Below are 22204 nucleotides of genomic sequence, written 5' to 3' on the forward strand. Positions count from 1 at the left end.
ATGCATATGTTTTCATTGCTATCTTTATATATTCTGAACGCATTCTCCAGTCTACATTCAAGATCAAATTCAAATTAATGCTACACCATATTTAAAGGGATTTCTTCCCAAAAAAATGAACAGAAACAAATTTAACAAAAACTCCCTGATCAAATTAGTAGGCCACCCAGTGGGTGTGTTTTTGGTGTTGAATTTAATTTATTCAGTGCACACAAGGGAACCACGCCCTCAAATCTCGTTAAGTGCCTCCATAAGGTAAGTCTAAGTATCAACTACTGAGAAGTGAGTAGGGAAGGCGTGCATTTCGTAAGTCTGAATCGACCTGTCTAAGAATAGGGTGCGGTTGGGATTTAGCCAGAGTCATGTTGGTTTAATGAATTGTGACAGAATACCGTTGGATGTATGTTGTTGTTATGTGACTTTCATACTTTCCACCCTTCCACCTCATGAATCCATGTATTCATTACTTCCTGAGAGAGGGTATAACTATATGTCTTGTATAGAATATACTGAAGATAGACATGTTTTATAAAGTTTAGCCCACTGCTCCAGTTATTATTTTCCATTCCTACCATAGCGTGATCAAAATATGAAAATGTAACAACAATCTGCTGTTAAAACTTTAACAGACTCCAAAACATGCCATAATGTTTTGCATGTACTGTATGGCTAACACTGATCCAAGGCAAGCAGTACAATATGTTGTGTAACACACAACTCCAATCAGCCCTCCTAATGTTATTAGAAACATTCATTAAAGGTCACATTTAGTGGTACAGGAATGTGGAGATTAGTACAGACGCCTCAAGTTTTCAGTTTCACTATCAAGATTTTGATACAGCTGCACATTTTTAACCTTCAGGCAATGTCAATAATCTAATCCACATCTTTTATAATGAGTTATGCATTTGTTGATGTTTCTTTTCGATTAACACTTAAAGTGTCAACATGATCCTTTTATAATTGAGAACAGTCAGTATGTAATTCCCATGGGACTGCTATGCAGGGGTATATAGCTCTCCCTTTCTACTTGCCATGTTACTGTAAAGATTACATACGGCTATTAGTATGGTGATGGCAATGCAAAGTGATTGTAGAAAAAAAAACTTGCTGTATAAATTCCTTAATCAACTGCAGAATTTGTCAATGGACATCTAATGTATTCCACGCATTTCATCCAAACAGAGGACACATCACATCGTTATTGTGATGAGAGTTTTTTTTGTGTGAATTCTATAGCGGGTTCAACCTTCTTAAACCCGGACGGGGACTCAGGCACGGAGGCCGACAGCGAACCTCAGCTAACCTTTTACACTGACCCCAATCGCAGCAGGCGCCGCAGCCGAGGTATGAGAAATGGTAACGCCAACAGCGCGTGGGGCTCAGGGGGTAAGGAAGGAATATTATACTGTACAGACATCATCTGATTTCATACTCGCATGATGACAATAAAAAATACATATATTAGAGTAAATGAATGGACAACAAATGTATGTGTTTACAATGCTTGAGTTCAAACACATATACATGTATTCAAACATTCTCTCTTTGCTAGTGATCATGGTTGGTGTTAACAATGTGCTTTGTTCTAACCCTTTTGAGTATGTGTACGATTTTGATATCTGCCTAACTTGAGACAATAATGTTTTTAGCATTGTAATGTTTGAAATAAAGGAAGCGATTGGCTTGTATTGTTGTTGTGTGACTGAAAGCGCATGGGACCAACAGTATATTTGTGAGCATGCTATATGTCCTTGGCGCTGTGATGTACAGTAATGATGTGGGGAACCGAATGCCCCTAACACTGAGTTGCCAAAATGAAAGCATCTGAACGACCAGATATGGCATGCCTGCCTCAACATCCTCAACACCACCTCCAACCAATTAAGATTTTGTTATCTGCACAGGTGTCATAAACAAAATAACCAACACGTTTAATTAGTAAAACAGTTAAGAATAGAATGTGCATTTCTACACAAACCGTGAAGCTAACAAAATAAATGTTGACTTGATGAGACATTACTTGATTTTTAAAATTTTTATCTGGATACCTGAACTCATGTTACTGAAATGCAATACCATCTGTAGATGTAAAAAAAAAAAAAAAAAAAAAAAAGATGTGCAGAGAGAGTGTCATAATGATGGGATTCATTTTTTATTCTCTTTTTGTTAAAAAAACGTAATGGATGAAGTTTGTGGCTTTGTGTCACATTGCAAAGAAGGGAATTGGAATTATAAGATTATGTTCCCTTGTTAGCAAAAATGCACTCCGTAAAAAGTTCCCTATATGTGGGTGAATTTGTTTTACAAGTTAGGTCTCGGTATTACTCTGCAATCATTTGTTTTTAAGGATTAACTTAAGCTATATTTTGAATTAAGAAGTTCTGCCTGAGTTATTTTAAGAATGCTAAAATGGACATTAATCGAGGAATATTGGATAGGGCTTAAGAATCCCTTCTAACAAAGTTGAAGGCTGTTATTGGCTTCCTATAATACAGGTCAGATTGTTGTTGGTATGTGTGTGCGTGTGTGTGTGTGTGTGTGTGTGTGTGTGTGTGTGTGTGTGTGTGTGTGTGTGTGTGTGTGTGTGTGTGTGTGTGTGTGTGTGTGTGCTATAAGGTAGGAAACTTTTTTTTGGGGGGGGGGGGTAGATCAGCTTTAATATTGCAGATAGATTGTGGCTTCTATTAAGGTAATTGTCTCCATTTCCAATCCCCCATAGTTTTGGGTAAAAATAAAAATATATCTGTATTTACAGTATGTTAGCAGGCGTGCTATAAGTAATGAACTCTGGTGGGGCTGCACCAAACCGGATGGCAGGAAAAGAGAAGAAAGAGGCAAAGCAACCTCTGAACTGCTCTTATTTGGGCTATTTTCTTTTTTTCCTTCAGCACATATGGCAATAGCACCCTTCAAAGTAACACTTTTATCGCTCCACCAGCTAGACTTGACTAGCCAAATCTCCCAAAGGCCACCGGTTTGATACAGAGGTCCCTTTCATGGGCAGAAAGCCCAGTGATGACTTGTTTGTAAGCGACTCCCTTGCTGTAGGTGCTGGAGGGAGTAAAGGGGTGCTTCCCAAATTGCACCATATTCCCTTTATAGTGCACTACCTGACCCTATGAGCCCTGGTCAAAAGTAATGCACTATAAAGGGAATAAGGTGCCATTTGGGAAATAGCCACAGTGTGGTTTCAGCATCACATGCTTCCCCTTTGTTGTCTGTGTCCTTCTTTTTTCCAGCAGGTTCGCCACGAAGCCCCATCAATAAGACCACCCTGACTTTGATCAGCGTTGTCAGCTGTGTGATCGGCCTGGTGTACTCCTCACACCTCTCCTGTGGCCTCAACGTCCGGGTCATCCTCCATGTGCCCGAGCACCTCATCGCAGACGGTAAGGGGCGATCGCCTGCCCTCCTGAAAACCACAGGAGTATAACTGTATGCCTCTCTGCTACCCCACTCCCAGACAAAGGGAAATGGGGAAATGTCACTAGGCTGATTCCTCCCCTCTCCCCTCTCTCCTCCCATGTGAGACCACAACAGATGTGCCCTCAAAGCATCAAAGCACAATCAGGCCAGGTCGTCGTGACCACCCACTGTATCATCACTCTTTCTCTCTCCACTTTCTGTGTGCTTGGGCTGGCTCGCTAATGAATTTCAGGGTAGCTAGCACCTGCAGAAAAGCACTGCAGGCCAAGTACTCACTCTTGGCTCATTGGCATTTTTCAGCCATCATGGGAGCTGGCAGTCCAGATATATTATGGGGTGTGACTTGCCTTACTCATCCATCATTCCGGTTTGATTTGATTCCTAACCACAACTGTATTCCACGGATACTCCGGGTGTTATTATCATTCCAGAAGGCATCCAGGGGAGGCAACGCTGAAAAGAGATGAAGGATTGTGAATTTGCCTTTTGAATCGCAGGAACTCTGATTTAGAACGTGTCCATAAATGTCTACACAATCTTATCAGACTTAATGTAATGTTGTGGTTAAGGTGATAACAATCTAGGTTTTTGCCTAGGAGAAATCTATATTTATGCCACAGCTGTGTATGCTATGCACCTTCAGAAATATGAAATGAGTTGCCGGAACATTGTGTCCTATCCATTTCACTGCTGTTTTTCATCCGGGGAAATGTAATACTCAGAAAATGTATTCTTTTTTGTGCCTTGTGATAACAGTCTGTACTCACAAACTGTTAAATAGAAAGGTTAATAGAACTGCTGATGTACAGTACTGAACCTTTAATTGATCAGGTAGGTGCCTAAATTGTGTGTTTTCCAACAACCCTTTCCCTTTTTCTTAGGGTCCAAGTTCATTTTGCTGCAGGGCAGTCAACTGGATGCATCTGACTGGCTGAACCCGGCCCAGGTGTTGCTATACTACCAGCAGAATGCCAGCGGGCCTTGGATCAATGAGCTGTGTGGCCGCCGCATTCTGGACCCCTGTGAACACCAGTGTGATCCAGAGACAGGTACTATACCGCATAGTGCATGCCACCGATTCTCACACTCTGGCAACCAATTACATCTGTCTGCACTTCATTGAACTTCAATATTGAATTTAAGTTAACTGTATTGTATTTATTTAGCAAAAAAAGGTATACATACAAATGTGCATTGGATCCCCAGAGGATTGCACTTTAAAAAAAATTTTTAAATACGTTTCTCAGGTAGTTCTCAAATGTATATGAATGTACAGAAAGCAAGAAAGATCTGAATGGAATGATGTATTTGAGTTTGTATCACAAGCAGACCTCGCTTCAAATACATGTGTATTTGAGTATTTGTTATTTAAAAACTTTCTTTCTGTGTTTTCAAGTATTTAAAAATATACAGCCCAGTACTTTTATTTTAGTATTTGAATGGTTATTTGTAGAAAACCAAGAGGTTGACCAAATTGTATCTGTAAGTATATTCAAATACTTATTTCAAATACTATTTTCAAATACCTAGGTTTAATGAAGGGGAGTGGGCCTCCCGAGTGGCGCAGTGGTCTAAGGCACTGCATCGCAGTGCATGCTGTTCGTTCCACTAGAGATTCTGGGTTTGAGTCCAGGCTCTGTCGCAGCCGGCCACGACCGGGAGACCCATGGTGCGGTGCACAATTGGCCCAGCGTCGTCCGGGTTAGGGGAGGGTTTGGACGGCAGGGATGTACTTGTCCCATCGTGCACTAGTGACTCCTCCTGTGGCAAGCCGGGCGCAGTGCTCGCTGTTTCCTCTGACACATTGGCGTGGCTGGCTTCTGGGTTAAGTGGGCATTGTGTCAAGAAGCAGCGCGGCTTGGCTTGGCTTGGTTGGGTTGTGTTTCGGAGGATGCACAGCTCTCGACCTTCACCTCTCCAGAGTCCGTACAGGAGTTGCAGCAATGAGACAAGACTGTAACTATCAATTGGATACCATGAAATTGGGGAGAAAAATGGCAACCCCAAAAAATATAAATTAAAATTAAATGAAGGGGTTTGTATTTGAGTCAGTGTATATGAGTATTTTCAAGTACTTTCCAAGTGTGTTGAGATGTTTTGGGATGAGTTGGAAAAGCAGAGTGAAGGAAAATCAGCCAACAAGTGCTCAGCATATGTGGCAACTCCTTCAAGACTGTTGGAAAAGCATTCCAGGTGAAGCTGGTTGAGAGAATGCCAAGTGTGTGCAAAGCTGTCATCAAGGGTGGCTACTGAAAATCTGAAATACATAATATCTTTTTTGATGTAACTTTTTTTGCTTACTACATGATTCCATATGTGTTATTTCATAGTTTTGATGTCTTCACTGTTATTCTACAATGTAGATTATTGTAAAAATAAAGAGAATGAGTAGGTGTGTCCAAACTTTTGACGGGTACTGTATATATATATATTATGATGAGTACTGTATATATTTGACGGGTAACTTATATATATATATATATATATTGACGGGTAGTGTATATATTTGACGGGTAACTTATATATATATAAATATATATATTTGACCTGTAACTTTTGACGGGTACTGTATATATATGTGTATATATATATATATATATATATATATATATATATCATATATATATATATATATATATATATATATATATATATATATATATATATACAGTACCCATCAAAAGTTTGGAAAATATATATATATATTTATATATATACAGTACCCGTCAAAAGTTTGGACACACCTACTCATTCTCTTTATTTTTTACAATAATCTACATTGTAGAATAACAGTGAAGACATTAAAACTATGAAATAACACATATGGAATCATGTAGTAAGCAACAAAAATATTACATCTAAAAATATATTATGTATTTGAGATTTTTCAAAGTAGCCACCCTTTCTTTGCCTTGATGACAGCTTTGCACACACTTGTATAAAGCTGTAACGTAAGAAAATGTGGAAAAAGTCAAGGGGTCTGTGTATATATATATATATATATATATATATATATATATATATATATATATATATATGGATTAAATTGTTTTTTACCCTCATCAATCTACACACAATACCCGATAATGACAAAGCAAAAACAGGTTTTTAGAAATGTTTTCAAATTAATTAACAGTAACAAAACTGAAATATCACATTTACATAAGTATTCAGACCCTTTACTCAGCACGTTGTTGAAGAACCTTTGGCAGTGATTACAGCCTCAAGTTTTCCTATGGTATGACGCTACAAGCTTGGCATGCCTGTTTCTTGGGAGTTTCTCCCATTCTTCTCTGCAGATCCTCTCAAGCTCTGTCAGGTTGGATGGTTCAAGTCCGGGCTCTGGCTGGGCCACTCATGTTAAAAATGTTAAACATTAAAACTTCTTGCGGATTAGTGGGACGCTACCGTCCCATTTCAAAAACTTCTGGTGAAAATGCAGAGCGCCAAATTCTAATTAAATTACTATAAATATTAAACTTTCATGAAATCACAAGTGCAATACATCAAAATAAAGTTTAACTTCTCTAGGGCCAGTGGGACGATTTCGTCCCACCTACGTAACAGCCAGTGGAATCCCGTGGCACGTTATTCAAATACCTTAGAAATGCTATTACTTCAATTTCTCAAACATATGACTATTTTACACCATTTTAAAGATAAGACTCTCGTTAATCTAACCACACTGTCCGATTTCAAAAAGGCTTTACAACGAAAGCAAAACATTAGATTATGCCAGCAGAGTACCCAGCCAGAAATAATCAGACACCCATTTTTCAAGCTAGCATATAATGTCACAAAAACCCAGAAGACAGCTAAATGCAGCACTAACCTTTGATGATCTTCATCAGATGACACACCTAGGACATTATGTTATACAATACATGCATGTTTCGTTCAATCAAGTTCATATTTATATCAAAAACCAGCTTTTTACATTAGCATGTGACGTTCAGAACTAGCATACTTCCGGTGAATTTACAAAAAAATTTACTAAATTACTCACGATAAACGTTTACAAAAAGCATAACAATTATTTTAAGAATTATAGATACAGAACTCCTCTATGCACTCGATATGTCCGATTTTAAAATAGCTTTTCGGTGAAAGCATATTTTGCAATATTCTCAGTAGATAGCCCGGCATCACAGGGCTAGCTATTTAGACACCCAGCAAGTTTAGCACTCACCAAAGTCAGATTTACTATAAGAAAAATGTTATTACCTTTGGTGTTCTTCGTCAGAATGCACTCCCAGGACTTCTACTTCAATAACAAATGTTGGTTTGGTCCCAAATAATCCATTGTTATATCCAAACAGCGGCGTTTTGTTTGTGCGTTCAAGACACTATCCGAAAGGGTAAAGAAGGGTGACGAGCACGGAGCATTTCGTGACAAAAAAATTCTAAATATTCCATTACCGTACTTCGAAGCATGTCAACCGTTGTTTAAAATCAATTTTTATGCCATTTTTCTCATAAAAAAGCGATAATATTCCGACCGGGAATCTGCGTTTAGGTAAAAAGACGAAAGAAAATAAAGCACGGGGTCGACTCGTGCACGCGCCTAAGCCCATTGTCCTCTGATCGGCCACTTGCCAAAAGCGTAAATGTGTTTCAGCCTGGGGCTGCCTCGATATCATTCAGCTTTTTCCCGGGCTCTGAGAGCCTATGGGAGCCGTAGGAAGTGTCACGTTACAGCAAAGATCCTCAGTCTTCAATAAACAGAGACATGAAGAACAAGATCTTGTCAGAGAGGGCACTTCCTGTAAGGAATCTTCTCAGGTTTTGGCCTGCCATTTGAGTTCTGTTATACTCACAGACACCATTCAAACAGTTTTAGAAACTTTGGAGTGTTTTCTATCCAAAGCTAATAATTATATGCATATTCTAGTTTCTGGGCAGGAGTAATAATCAGATTAGATCGGGTACGTTTTTTATCCGGCCGTGAAAATACTGCCCCCTATCCATAACAAGTTAAGACTATAGACATTTATTGACAAATATTACGAAAACAAGCAACACCCAAACATGACGGAGAGTAAGACAGGGGAACCGATTTCAAAACGAAAACGTGACTCTTCTACAGACACAGACGATTTAATATTTTCGAAACCGATCTGTTAAAATCAATAAATGACAAACTGGGTATACTTGAATTAGTTAGTAAGGATATAAAAGAGTTGAAGGCAAGCCCCGAGATGAGTGATGAAAAAGCAGCGACATTGGAGAAGGAAACACACAAGCTAAAAGGGACAGTCAACAAGATTGAAACCGAAGTGAATGAAATGAAAAAGGAGAACACCGTTCTGAGAGAAGCCTTACTGGACATACAAACTAGAACCATGAGAGAGAATCTGGTACTTACAGGTATCCAGGAGAAAGAAGGGGAAGTTCCTGAATCTGTAGTTAGAGAGTTCCTCCTTACAACGCTTCAAATCCCAAGCGAAGCTATCGACAAAATCCAACTTGAACGTGTACACCGCTTCGGACAGAGAGGCCAAAGGTATGAATGCCAGATCGCTGCCAAATTTTCTTCATTTAAAGATAAAATAATGGTTAAAAGCCTGGGTAAAAGACTTGCTGGGACCAAAATTGGCATGAATGATCAGAACGGCGTAAAGTTCTGTATCCAATTTTCTAAGAAAATAGATTAAAAGGGAAACGAGTAGCTCTCGTCATTGATAAACTATATATTGATAACCAGTTGTTCAAAGACTACTCCATGGTTATTTTAAAAAATTACAAAGTTCTCATAGATGAGGAAAATAATGAAACACAATTCTAGCCCGGTTATGGATTCTAACAATACAATAAAAAAAATAGCTTTTGTATATATCTTCACATAAAACTAATTGGAAAACACAAGCACTAATTCAACATGGTGAAGATATAAACAAAGTAAACAGAAGGCACAGTATGTGTGGATGGTGTGTGTGTGTGTGTTTATCTTTTTATTTTATTTGTTATGTTTGGGAAAGTTGAGTGAGTGAGTGAGTAATGAAATGGTTGCATATTCCAGAACCAATGTATTGCTGTGAGCTGGGGTATGAGAGGGCTTTCAATGTTGTTCAGATGATGGATATACTTTTATAATGAATTATACGTTTTATTTATTTATTTATTTATTTATTGTCCTATCATGGTGGAACAGTTTTAAAATAAATTATACATTTAATTTATTTATTGTCCCATCCTAAAAGATGTTAGGGACAATAGAGGATGATCCACAGCTATATATAATACAAATCGAGGTGAGGGCGAGGGAAATGCATTTGGCAATTGATTTACTTCAATTCGGTAAATGGCACTCTGTGCTCTTTTCGAAGGATGGATCCAAGTCTGTTCAGGGCTATGGGATACGGGGGATCGAGGGTGGTCTGCTGGGCATTGGGATGACAACCCAACTAGGGATGAGGAAGGTTTTTAGCGGGTGGAATAGTAGGGACCAATTGGAGGTTTACTTAGTAGCAATGCAAATATCATGGTACAGCTATATAGACACTCAATCATCATGTTACTTTTTAATGGTACGTTTACAAACATATATTTTCATAAATAGAATTTAAAGTTGTGTCTCATTATGGTAAGTGGTGAAATAAGTATAGCCAGTTACAAATGTAATGGCACAGCAGATAATAAGAAAAGACGATCAGTATTTACCTGGTTAAAAGAAAAGGAATATAATATATATTGTTTACAGGAAACCCATTCAACAATTTTAGATTAAGTTTTGTGGAAAAACAACTGGGGGGCGAAATATATTTCTCCCATGGACAAAGAAATTCAAAAGGGGTGATGGTTTTAATTAACAGTAATTTTGATCCAAATGTGCAAATTGTCCAAACAGATTATCAAGGTAGATGGATTATTTTAAATATGTTATTGGACAATAAACAGATATGGCTTATTAACCTATACGGTCCGAATAATGATGATTCAAGCTTTTTTGAAAATATATATAAGAATTGATCAACTCTACAAGCAACACTAGACTCTATTATTATGGTGGGAGATTTTAATACGGTCTTAAATACATCTATGGACCGGAAAGGAAATCACACTACAAACTATCACCCTCAGGCACTTAAGGAAATCATGAATGTCATGGATATATTGGAATTAGTGGATATATGGAGACTTAAATACCCTGACCTAGTGAGATATACATGGTGGAGGCTTAATCAACCTAGTCGTCTTGACTACTTTCTTATGCCATTCTCTCTGGCACCAAAAGATAAAAAAGTGTTGATAGGGGACAGAATGCGGTCGGATCATCACATAATTGGCATATACACTGCTCAAAAATATAAAGGGAACACTTAAACAACACATCCTAGATCTGAATGAAAGAAATAATATTATTAAATACTTTTTTATTTACATAGTTGAATGTGCTGACAACAAAATCACACAAAAATAATAAATGAAAATCCAATTTATCAACCCATGGAGGTCTGGATTTGGAGTCACACTCAAAATTAAAGTGGAAAACCACACTACAGGCTGATCCAAATTTGATGTAATGTCCTTAAAACAAGTCAAAATGAGGCTCAGTAGTGTGTGTGGCCTCCACGTGCCTGTATGACCTCCCTACAACGCCTGGGCATGCTCCTGATGAGGTGGCGGATGGTCTCCTGAGGGATCTCCTCCCAGACCTGGACTAAAGCATCCGCCAACTCCTGGACAGTCTGTGGTGCAACGTGGCGTTGGTGGATGGAGCGAGACATGATGTCCCAGATGTGCTCAATTGGATTCAGGTCTGGGGAACGGGCGGGCCAGTCCATAGCATCAATGCCTTCCTCTTGCAGGAACTGCTGACACACTCCAGCCACATGAGGTCTAGCATTGTCTTGCATTAGGAGGAACCCAGGGCCAACCGCACCAGCATATGGTCTCACAAGGGGTCTGAGGATCTCATCTCGGTACCTAATGGCAGTCAGGCTACCTCTGGCAAGCACATGGAGGGCTGTGCGGCCCCCCAAAGAAATGCCACCCCACACCATGACTGGCCCACCGCCAAACCGGTCATGCTGGAGGATGTTGCAGGCAGCAGAACGTTCTCCACGGCGTCTCCAGACTCTGTCACGTCTGTCACGTGCTCAGTGTGAACCTGCTTTCATCTGTGAAGAGCACAGGGCGCCAGTGGCGAATTTGCCAATCTTGGTGTTCTCGGGCAAATGCCAAATGTCCTGCACGGTGTTGGGCTGTAAGCACAACCCCCACCTGTGGACGTCGGGCCCTCATACCACCCTCATGGAGTCTGTTTCTGACCGTTTGAGCAGACACATGCACATTTGTGGCCTGCTGGAGATCATTTTGCAGGGCTCTGGCAATGCTTCTCCTGCTCCTCCTTGCACAAAGACGGAGATAGCGGTCCTGCTGCTGGGTTGTTGCCCTCCTACGGCCTCCTCCACATCTCCTGATGTACTGGCCTGTCTCCTGGTAGCGCCTCCATGCTCTGGACACTACGCTGACAGACACAGCAAACCTTCTTCCCACAGCTCGCATTGATGTGCCGTCCTGGATGAAGAGCACAGGGCGCCAGTGGCGAATTTGCCAATCTTGGTGTTCTCGGGCAAATGCCAAACGTCCTGCATGGTGTTGGGCTGTAAGCACAACCCCCACCTGTGGACGTCGGGCCCTCATACCACCCTCATGGAGTCTGTTTCTGACCGTTTGAGCAGACACATGCACATTTGTGGCCTGCTGGAGATCATTTTGCAGGGCTCTGGCAATGCTTCTCCTGCTCCTCCTTGCACAAAGACGGAGATAGCGGTCCTGCTGCTGGGTTGTTGCCCTCCTACGGCCTCCTCCACATCTCCTGATGTACTGGCCTGTCTCCTGGTAGCGCCTCCATACTCTGGACACTACGCTGACAGACACAGCAAACCTTCTTGCCACAGCTCGCATTGATGTGCCATCCTGGATGAGCTGCACTACCTGAGCCACTTGTGTGGGTTGTAGACTCCGGCTCATGTTACCACTAGAGTGAAAGCACCGCTAGCATTCAAAAGTGACCAAAACATCAGCCAGGAAGCATAGGAACTGAGAAGTGGTCTGTGGTCCCCACCTGCAGAACCACTCCTTTATTGGGGGTGTCTTGCTAATTGCCTATAATTTCCATCTGTTGTCTATTCCATTTGCACAACAGCATGTGAAATTTATTGTCAATCAGTGTTGCTTCCTAAGTGGACAGTTTGATTTCACAGAAGTGTGATTGACTTGGAGTTACATTGTGTTGTTTAAGTGTTCCCTTTATTTTTTGGAGCAGTATATATTACTCTTACAGAATTTCCACGTCGGCAAGGATATTGGAAATTTAATCAAAGCCTACTAGATGATAAATTGTTTAGAACTAGGACAGAAGAATTTATAACTTTATAACAACTTTTTCAGACATAACATAGGTACAGCAGATCCCCTTATTGTATGGGACACTTTTAAGTGTGCCTTTAGAGGCCATGCAATTCAGTACTCATTTATAAAACGAAAGCAATTTACATCAAAAGAGTCCATATTAACAAAGGCAATTGAAGGACTAACAGTACAGTTAGATAGCAATACAAATGGTACCGTAGAGGCACAGAATAAGTTAGAGGAAAAACAAAAAGAAATGGAGTAACTTATTCAAGAAAGATCCAGTGTAGTATATTATAAAAATTAAGCGAACTGGATGGAATATGGGGAAAAATGCACCAAATTATTGTTCAATCTTCAATATAGAAATGCTACCAAAAAAATGTATTTAAACTTGTTACAAATGATGGAGTAATGCATGATTCACCAAATTATAACTGAAACTAATTGTATGGATTTTTTCCCTAATAATAATGTAAAATTAACATCTGTACAGAAAGACTCATGTGAAGGCCAAATTACAGAGGAGGAACTGCTTGATGCAATTGGGGCCTTTAAGGATGGGAAAACACCAGGGCTGGATGGCATACCAGTGGAAGTATACAAAACTTTTTTTGATATACTCAAAGGACCATTATTAGCATGTTTTAACCACTCCTATATAAATGGTAGATTATCAGACACGCAACAAGAAGGTCTGATATCATTATTACTGAAACAGGAAGCAAATGGTAGATATAAAGATCCAGTCCATTTAAAAAATTGGAGACCTCTTACACTTCAGTGTTGTGATGCAAAAATCCTAGCAAAATGCTTGGCGCATAGAATTAAAAATGTATTGTCAGATATTATTCATCCTAATCAGACAGGTTTTATACATAGATGATACATTGGAGATAATATAAGACAAGTACTGGAAACAATAGAATACTATGAAATATCAGGGACACCAGGCCTGGTTTTCATAGCAGATTTTGAAAAGGCTTTTGATAAAGTACGACTGGAGTTTATATATAAATGCCTAGAATATTTCAATTTTGGGGAATCTCTTATAAAATGGGTTAAAGTTATGTATAGTAACCCTAGGTGTCAAATAGTAAATAATGGCTACATCTCAGAAAGCTTTAAATTATCTAGAGGAGTAAAACAAGGTTGTCCACTATCGGCATATTTATTTATTATTGCCATTGAAATGTTAGCTGTTAAGATTAGATCAAACTATTAAGGGATTAGAAATCCGTGGCTTAAAAACTAAGTGTCACGTCCTGACCAGTAAAAGGGGTTATTTGTTATAGTAGTTTGGTCAGGGCGTGGCAGGGGGTGTTTGTTTTGTGTGTTTTGGGTTTTTTGATGTGTGTTCTATATTTTCTATTTCTATGTTCATTCTATGTACCCTATCTATGTTTTGTATTTCTGTGTTTTGGCCTGGTATGGCTCTCAATCAGGGACAGCTGTACATCATTGTCGCTGATTGTGAGCCATACTTTGGTAGCCCTTTTTCCACCTGTCTGGTGTGGGAAGTTGATTTTGCATTGCTGTTACTAGCCTGCGAAACTGTTCGTTCGTTGTGTTGCTTCTTGTTTATTGTTTTTGCTGGTTCACCATTTATATTAAAATATGATGAACCCAACCCACGCTGCGCCTTGGTCTCACTCTAACGTCGGACGTTACACTAAGGTGTCATTGTACGCCTATGATTCATGTTTTCTTTTAAAACCACAATTAGAGTCTCTCCATGGCCTCATAGAGCATCTAGATACTTTTGCTATCCTCTCTGGATTATATTATGTATTGGATCACAAAAAAATGCACATTTTACATTACCATGTAGTTTACCAATTAAATGGTCTGACGGAGATGTGGACATACTCGGTATACAAATCCCAAAAGAAAGAAATGATCTCACTCCAATAAATCTTTATAGAAAGGAAAGGAAAATACCTGTCTATTTGTGGAAAAATCACCCTGATTAACTCTTTAATCATATCACAGTTTACCTATTTGCTTATGGTTTTGCCTACCTGCTTTTGAAATTATATGAACAAAAAAGATTCAATTTTATTTGGAACGGCAAGCCAGATAAAATTAAAAGGGCCTATTTATATAACGAATATGAATTCGGAGGGCAGAAATTATTAAATATTAAAGCATTAGACCTCTCACTAAAGGCATCAGTCATACCAAAGTTCTACTTAAATCCAAACTGGTTTTCTAGTAAATTGGTACGAATGTCTCATCCTATGTTCAAGAAGGGCCTTTTTCCCTTTATTCAGATTACACCTGCCCACTTTCGGTTGTTTGAAAAGGAAATAATCTCCAAAATATCTTTCTTTTTTAAACAAGCCTTAGAAAGTTGGTTGCAATTTCAGTTTAATCCACCTGAAAAGACAGAACAAATAATACAACAAATATTGTGGTTAAATTCAAATATAGTAATTTCGAAGAAATGTTTAAAAAAAAATTTGTGAATTATATTATAAATAGGACTGGTGGAGTGATGTCACACATGCAGCTAACACAGACATATGGAAATGTCTGCTTAACCCAAAATTACAACCAATTAATTGCAGCATTACCACAAAAATGGAAGAGGCAAGTAGAAGGGGAAAAAAGTAAGAAACTTGTATGTCGGCCCTGTATTAAAGAACATAAATGGTTAAAGAAAAGTGTGATAAATAAAAACATATACCAATTTCATTTAAGGACCAAAAAACTGACAGCTGTGCCATATATATTGCAAAATAGTTGGGAAGAGATTTTCGATGTACCCATTCCATGGCACATGGTTTATGAATTGATACGCAAAACAACGCCGGATTCAAAGCTTTGAATTTTTCAATTTAAATTACTATACAAAATTCTTGCAACTAATATAATGTTATATATATGGGGGATACAATCTTCCCAGCTCTGCAGATTCTGCTGTGAGGAGGCAGAGTCATTAGATCATTTATTTTGGTATTGTCCATATGTAGCTCGTTTTTGGTCACAGGTCCAGGAATGGCTGAAGAATTGCAACATTTGCCTAGAACTAATGCTGCAGATAGCAATACTGGGTGATTTGAAAAGCCATAGTCAATCAATCAATAATATAATAATTATTTTAGCAAAAATGTTTATTTTTGATTTACAATCTGTAGAAGCTATGAGAATAGAAAGGTTCGATTGTTTTGTGAAGCATCACAGCACAGTTTAAAAATTAATGGCAAATAGAAATCCGAAATGGATGATGTTGAGAGATAGATGGGAGGGGTTGAATGGAGCTGAAGGGTGGGACTAATAACAAGATAAACAATGTAAAACATACGGGGTCTGTAAAATGTATATAGGTTCAGAACTTTTGTGATATAGCACAGTTACAAATAGAAATCAAACTGGATGGACATCAGAAATAGAGGAAGGACTAAAAACAAACAAAAAATAACTATTGTAGCTCAGTTGGTAGAGCATGGTGTTTGCAACGCCAGGGTTGTGGGTTCGATTCCCACGGGGGGCCAGCACAGAAAAAAAAAAAAAAATTAAAAAATGTAAAAAAATAAATAACAAAAAAATGTATGAAATTGTATGAAATGTATGCATTCACTACTGTAAGTCGCTCTGGATAAGAGCGTCTGCTAAATGACTAAAAATGTAAATGTAAATGTAAAATAGACTGTGTCTGTAAAATGTGTATAAGATGAATAAATTGAAGGTAAAAGCTGAAGTGTTTATGAGTTTACTCCAATTGGGGGATCGGTGGTAGGGTTTGCGGGGAATAATAATAAAGGTATATTTTTAAAAAAAGTATGTATGTCTATATATGTATGTGTATGTATATATGTCTATATGTATGCATGCGTGTATGGATATATATATACCCCAAAACTATATAGGGGATTGGAAATGATGCAGACAATTACATTGATGGAAGCAATATTCTTTCCGCAATATTAAGCTGATCCATCCATACATTTTTTTTTTTTAAATAAATTTAAAAAAGATTACAAAAATAAAAACGACCTGGCCAAGATAAAGCAAAGCAGTGCAACACAAACAACAACACAGAGTTACACATGGAATAAACAAACATACAGTCAATAGTAAAATAGAAAAAGTCTATATAAAGTGTGTGAAAATGAGGTAGGATAAGGGAGGTAAGGCAATAAATAGGCCATAGTGTCAAAATAATTACAATATAGCAATTAAACACTGGAGTGATAGATGTGCAGAAGATGAATGTGCAAGTAAAGATACTGGGGTGCAAAGGAGCAAAATAAATAAAATAAATAACAGTATGGGGATGAGGTAATTGGATGAGCTATTTACAGATGGGCTATGTACAGGTGCAGTGATCTGTGAGCTGCTCTGACAGCTGGTGCTTAAAGTTAGTGAGGGAGATATGAGTCTCCAGCTTCAGTGATTTTTGCAGTTCGTTCCAGTCATTGGCAGCAGAGAACTGGAAGGAAAGGCGGCCAAAGGAGGAGTTGGTTTTGGGGGTGACCAGGGAAATATACCTGCTGGAGCGCGTGCTATGGGTGGGTGCTGCTGTGGTGACCAGTGAGCTGAGATAAGGCGGGGCTTTACCTAGCGAAGGCTTATAGATGACCTGGAGCCAGTGGGTTTGGCGACGAATATGAAGCGAGGGCCAGCCAACGAGAGCATACAGGTCGCAGTGGTGGGTAGTATATGGGGCTTTGGTGACAAAACGGATGGCACTGTGATAGACTGCATCCAATTTGCTGAGTGGAGTGTTGGAGGCTATTTTGTAAATTACATCACCGAAGTCAAGGATCGGTAGGATAGTCAGTTTTACAAGGGTATGTTTGGCGGCATGAGTGAAGGATGCTTTGCTGCGAAATAGGAAGCCGATTCTAGATGTAATTTTGGATTGGAGATGTTTAATGTGAGTCTGGAAGGAGAGTTTACAGTCTAACCAGACACCTAGGTATTTGTAGTTGTCCATATATTCTAAGTCAGAACCGTCCAGAGTAGTGATGCTGGACGGGCGGGCAGGTGTGGGCAGTGATCGGTTGAAGCGCATGCATTTAGTTTTACTTGCATTTAAGAGCAGTTGGAGGCCAAGGAAGGAGAGTTGTATGGCATTGAAGCTCGATCGGGAGGTTTGTTAAGACAGTGTCCAAAGAAGGACCAGAATTATACAGAATGGTGTCGTCTGCGTAGAGGTGGATCAGAGAATCACCAGCAGCATGAGTGACATCATTGATGTATACAGACAAAAGAGTTGGCCCGAGGATTGAACCCTGTGGCACCCCCAAAGAGACTGCCATCGTTCCAGACATCAGGCCCTCCAATTTGACACACTGAACTCTGTCTGAGATGTAGTTGGTGAACCAGGCGAGGCAGTCATTTGAGAAACCAAGGCTGTTGAGTCTGCCGATAAGAATGTGGTGATTGACAGAGTCGAAAGCCTTGGCCAGGTCAATGAATACAGCTGCACAGTATTGTCTCTTATCGATGGCGGTTATGATATTGTTTAGGACCTTGAGCATGGCTGAGGTGCAACCATGACCAGCTCGGAAACCAGATTGCATAGTGGAGAAGGTACAGTGGGATTCGAAATGGTCGGTGATCTGTTTGTTAACTTGGCTTTCGAAGACCTTAGAAAGGCAGGGTAGGATAGATATAGGTCTGTAGCAGTTTGGGTCTAGAGTGTCTCCCCCTTTGAAGAGGGGGACAACCGTGGCAGCTTTCCAATCTTTGGGGATCTCAGACGATACGAAAGAGAGGTTGAACAGGCTAGTAGTAGGGGTTACAACAATTTCGGCTGATAATTTTAGAAAGAGAGGGTCCAGATTGACCAGCCCGGCTGATTTGTAGGGGTCCAGATTTTGCAGTTCTTTCAGAACATCAGCTGTTTGGATTTGGGTGAAGGAGAAATGGGGAGGCTTGGGCAAGTTGCTGTGGGGTGTGCAGGGCTGTTGACCGGGGTAGGGGTAGCCAGGTGGAAAGCATGGCCAGCCATAGAGAAATGCTTATTGAAATGATCAATTATCGCGGATTTATCGATGGTGACAGTGTTTTCTAGCCTCAGTGCAGTTGGCAGCTGGGAGGAGGTGCTCTTATTCTGCAAATTTCTGTTTGAAAAAGCAAGCCTTTGCTTTCCTAACTGCCTGTGTATATTGGTTCCTAACTTCCCTGAAAAGTTGCATATCGCATGGGCTGTTCGATGCTAATGCAGTACGCCACAGGATGTTTTTGTACTGGTCAAGGGCAGTCAGGTCTGGAGTGAACCAAGAGCTATATCTGTTCCTGGTTCTACATTTTTTGAATGGGGCATGCTTATTTATGGTGAGTAAAGCACTTTTAAAGAATAACCAGGCATCCTCTACTGACCGAATTAGGTCAATATCCTTCCAGGATACCCGGGCCAGGACGATTAGAAAGGCCTGCTCGCTGAAGTGTTTTAGGGAGCATTTGACAGTGATGAGGGGTGGTCGTTTGACCGCAGACCCATTACGGACGCAGGCAATGAGGCAGTGATCGCTGAGATCCTGGTTGAAGACAGCAGAGGTGTATTTGGATGCCAGGTTGGTTAGGATGATATCTATGAGGGTGCCTGTGTTTACAGATTTGGGGTTGTACCTGGTAGGTTCATTGATAATTTGTGTGAGATTGAGGGCATCAAGTTTAGATTGTAGGATGGCCGGGGTGTTAAGCATGTCCCAGTTTAGGTCACCGAACAGCACGAGCTCTGAAGATAGATGGTGGGAAATCAATTCACATATGGTGTCCAGGGCACAGCTGGGGCCAGATGGTGGTCCATAGCAAGCGGCAACGGCAACGGCAATAATACATCAATCATTTGGTGCAGCACCTATCATGACCCCAAGGTGAACCCCATCAGGTGTAAAGCCATTACATATACATTTTTCCAGAAGCATACTATGATTGATAATGTCAAAAGTCACAATGAAATCTTACAAAACAGCTCCCACAATCATTTTATTATCAATTTCTCTCAGCCAATCACCAGTCATTTGTGTAAGTGCCGTGCGTGTTGAATGCCATTCACTATCAGAACGTAAAAAGTCTGTTGTTAATTTATTTACTGTAAAATTGCATTGTATCTGGTCAAACACAATTTTTTCCAAAAGTTTACTAAGGGTTGATAACAGGCTGATTGGTCGGCTGTTTGAGCCAGTAAAGGGTGCTTTACTATTCTTGGGTAGCGGAATGACTTTGCTTCCCTCCAGGCCTGAGGGCACACAGTTTTTTTGTAAGCTTAGATCGAGGAGATGGCAAATAGGAGTGGCAATATCGTACTCTATCATCCTCAGTAATTTTCCATCCAAGTTGCCAGACCCTGGTGGCTCGTCATTGTTGATAGACAACAATCATTTTTTCACCTTTTCCGCACTCACATTACACAATTCAAAATTACAGTGCTTGTCTTTTCATAATTTGGTCAGTTATACTTGGATGTGTATGTTCGGCGTTTGTTGCTGGCATGTCATGTCTAAGTTTGCTTATCTTGCCAATAAAAAAAAATATTAAAGTATACTGCACAAAAATATAAATATAACATGCAACAATTTTTAAGATTTTACTGAGTTACAGTTCATATAAGGAAATCAGTCAATTTAAATAAATAATTTAGACCCTAATCTATGTATTTCACATGACTGGGAATACAGATATGCATCTGTTGATCACAGATATCTTAAAAAGTTAGGGGCATGGACCAGTATCTGGTGTGATCACCATTTGCCTCATGCAACGCGACTCATCTCCTTCACAATAAGTTGATCAGGCTGTTGATTGTGGTCTGTGGAATGTTGTCCCACTCCTCTTCAATGGCTGTGTGAAGTTGCTGGATATTGCCGTGAACTGGACACACTGTCGTACACATCGATCCAGATCATCCCAAACATGCTCAATTGGTTACATGTCTGGTGATTATGCAGACCATGGAGGAACTGGAACATCTTCAGCTTCCAGGTATTGTGTACAGATCCTTGTGTCATGGGGGAGTGCATTATCGTGCTGAAACATTAGGTGATGGCGAGATAATGTTGTCACGATATCGCTGTGCATTCAAATTGCCATCGATAAAATGCAATTGTGCTTAATGTCTTTTGCTTATGCCTGCCCATACCGTAACCCCACCACCACCATAGGGCACTCTGTTCACAACAATGACATCAGCAAACCGCTCGCCCACACAACAGCTTCTTGATTTGCCACACCTGTCAGATGGATTATGTTGGCAAAGGAGAAATGCTCACTAACCGGGATGTTAACAAATTAGTGCACAAAACTTGAGATTTTTTTTTTTTGCGTGCATATGGAACATTTCTGGAATATTTTATGGGACTAACATGGGACTAACACTTTACATGTTGCGTTTATATTTTTGTTCAGTGTAGTTTCCAATATCAGTGGGTTTTGTGATGAAGGAGCCATCTGATTCAATGAATGATGGACCTGAGTTTGCCCTTTTGGCCAAAATTGAATTTAAGGTGCTCCAAAGCTTTTTACTATCATTCTTTATATTATTTATTGTTGTTTCATCGTATAGTTTCTACTTCTTTTTATGCTGTTTAGTCACATGATTTCTCAATTTGCAGTAGGTTTGCCAATCAGTTATGCAGCCAGACTTATTTGTCATTCCTTTTGCCTCATCCCTCTCAACCATAACATTTTTCAATTCCTCATCACAGGGATTTAACAGTTCTTGCAGTCATTTTCTTAATGAGTGCATGCTTATTAGTAACTGGAGTAAGTCATTTCATAAATATGTAAAGTGTGTAAAGGGATATATGTAAAGGGAACTTTGGTTTTCCTAGATATGGCTATCATATTTTGATCAATGCATCGGATGGATTTGGATACTGCTTTAAAGCAGATTTCTACAGCATTAATAAAGACTTAATCAATATATGTGGATGATTCATTTCTGTGCTGTTTAGAAATACCGTGGTAGGTTGACTGATAACCTGAACCAGGTTGCAGGCACTTGTTACAGTTTGAAGCTTTTTCTTGAGTGGGCAGTTTGATGAAAGCTGGTCAATATTTAGGTCACCCAGGAAATATTCCTCTCTGTTGATATCATGTACATTTTCAAGTAGGGATGCACAATATACTGGTGAACATATCGGAATCGGACGATATTAGCTAAAAATGCAAACATCGGTATCGGCCCGATGTCTAGTTTAACACAGATGTGAAAAACAGTTTTTTTTTGGCAAGGAAAATATCAGATATCGGTATCTGCCAAAAATGTCAGATACTGACTGTTAGCACTGCCAAGAGTGTGCAAAGCTGTCATCAAGGCAAAGGTGGCTACTTTGAAGAATCTCAAATATAAAATATATTTTGATTTGTTTAACACTTTTTTGGTTACTACATGATTCCATATGTGTTATTTCATAGTTGTGATGTCTTCCTATCGTTATACAATGTAGATAGTAGTAAAAAT

The 22204-nt window shown here is 39.5% G+C and overlaps 1 protein-coding gene across 5 annotated transcripts in view; it reads left to right on the plus strand.

Annotated features, from left to right (window-relative positions):
- Window positions 1–22204, plus strand: part of LOC100380755 (astrotactin-1) — a 299659-nt gene that overhangs the window by 91432 nt on the left and 186023 nt on the right. For 2 of the 5 annotated variants that reach the window (XM_014140030.3, XM_014140032.3), the window contains exons 5-7: window positions 1240–1389; window positions 3243–3392; window positions 4311–4478. In XM_014140030.3, coding sequence (XP_013995505.1) covers window positions 1240–1389; window positions 3243–3392; window positions 4311–4478 — 468 coding nt within the window. The remainder of the gene's footprint in view (window positions 1–1239; window positions 1390–3242; window positions 3393–4310; window positions 4479–22204) is intronic. The other 3 variants (XM_014140031.3, XM_014140033.3, XM_014140035.3) reach the window with 3 other exon arrangements.

The sequence above is a fragment of the Salmo salar genome, chromosome 14 (assembly GCF_965601325.2).
Source record: "Salmo salar chromosome 14, fSalSal1, whole genome shotgun sequence".
Classification (NCBI taxonomy): Eukaryota; Metazoa; Chordata; class Actinopteri; order Salmoniformes; family Salmonidae; genus Salmo; species Salmo salar.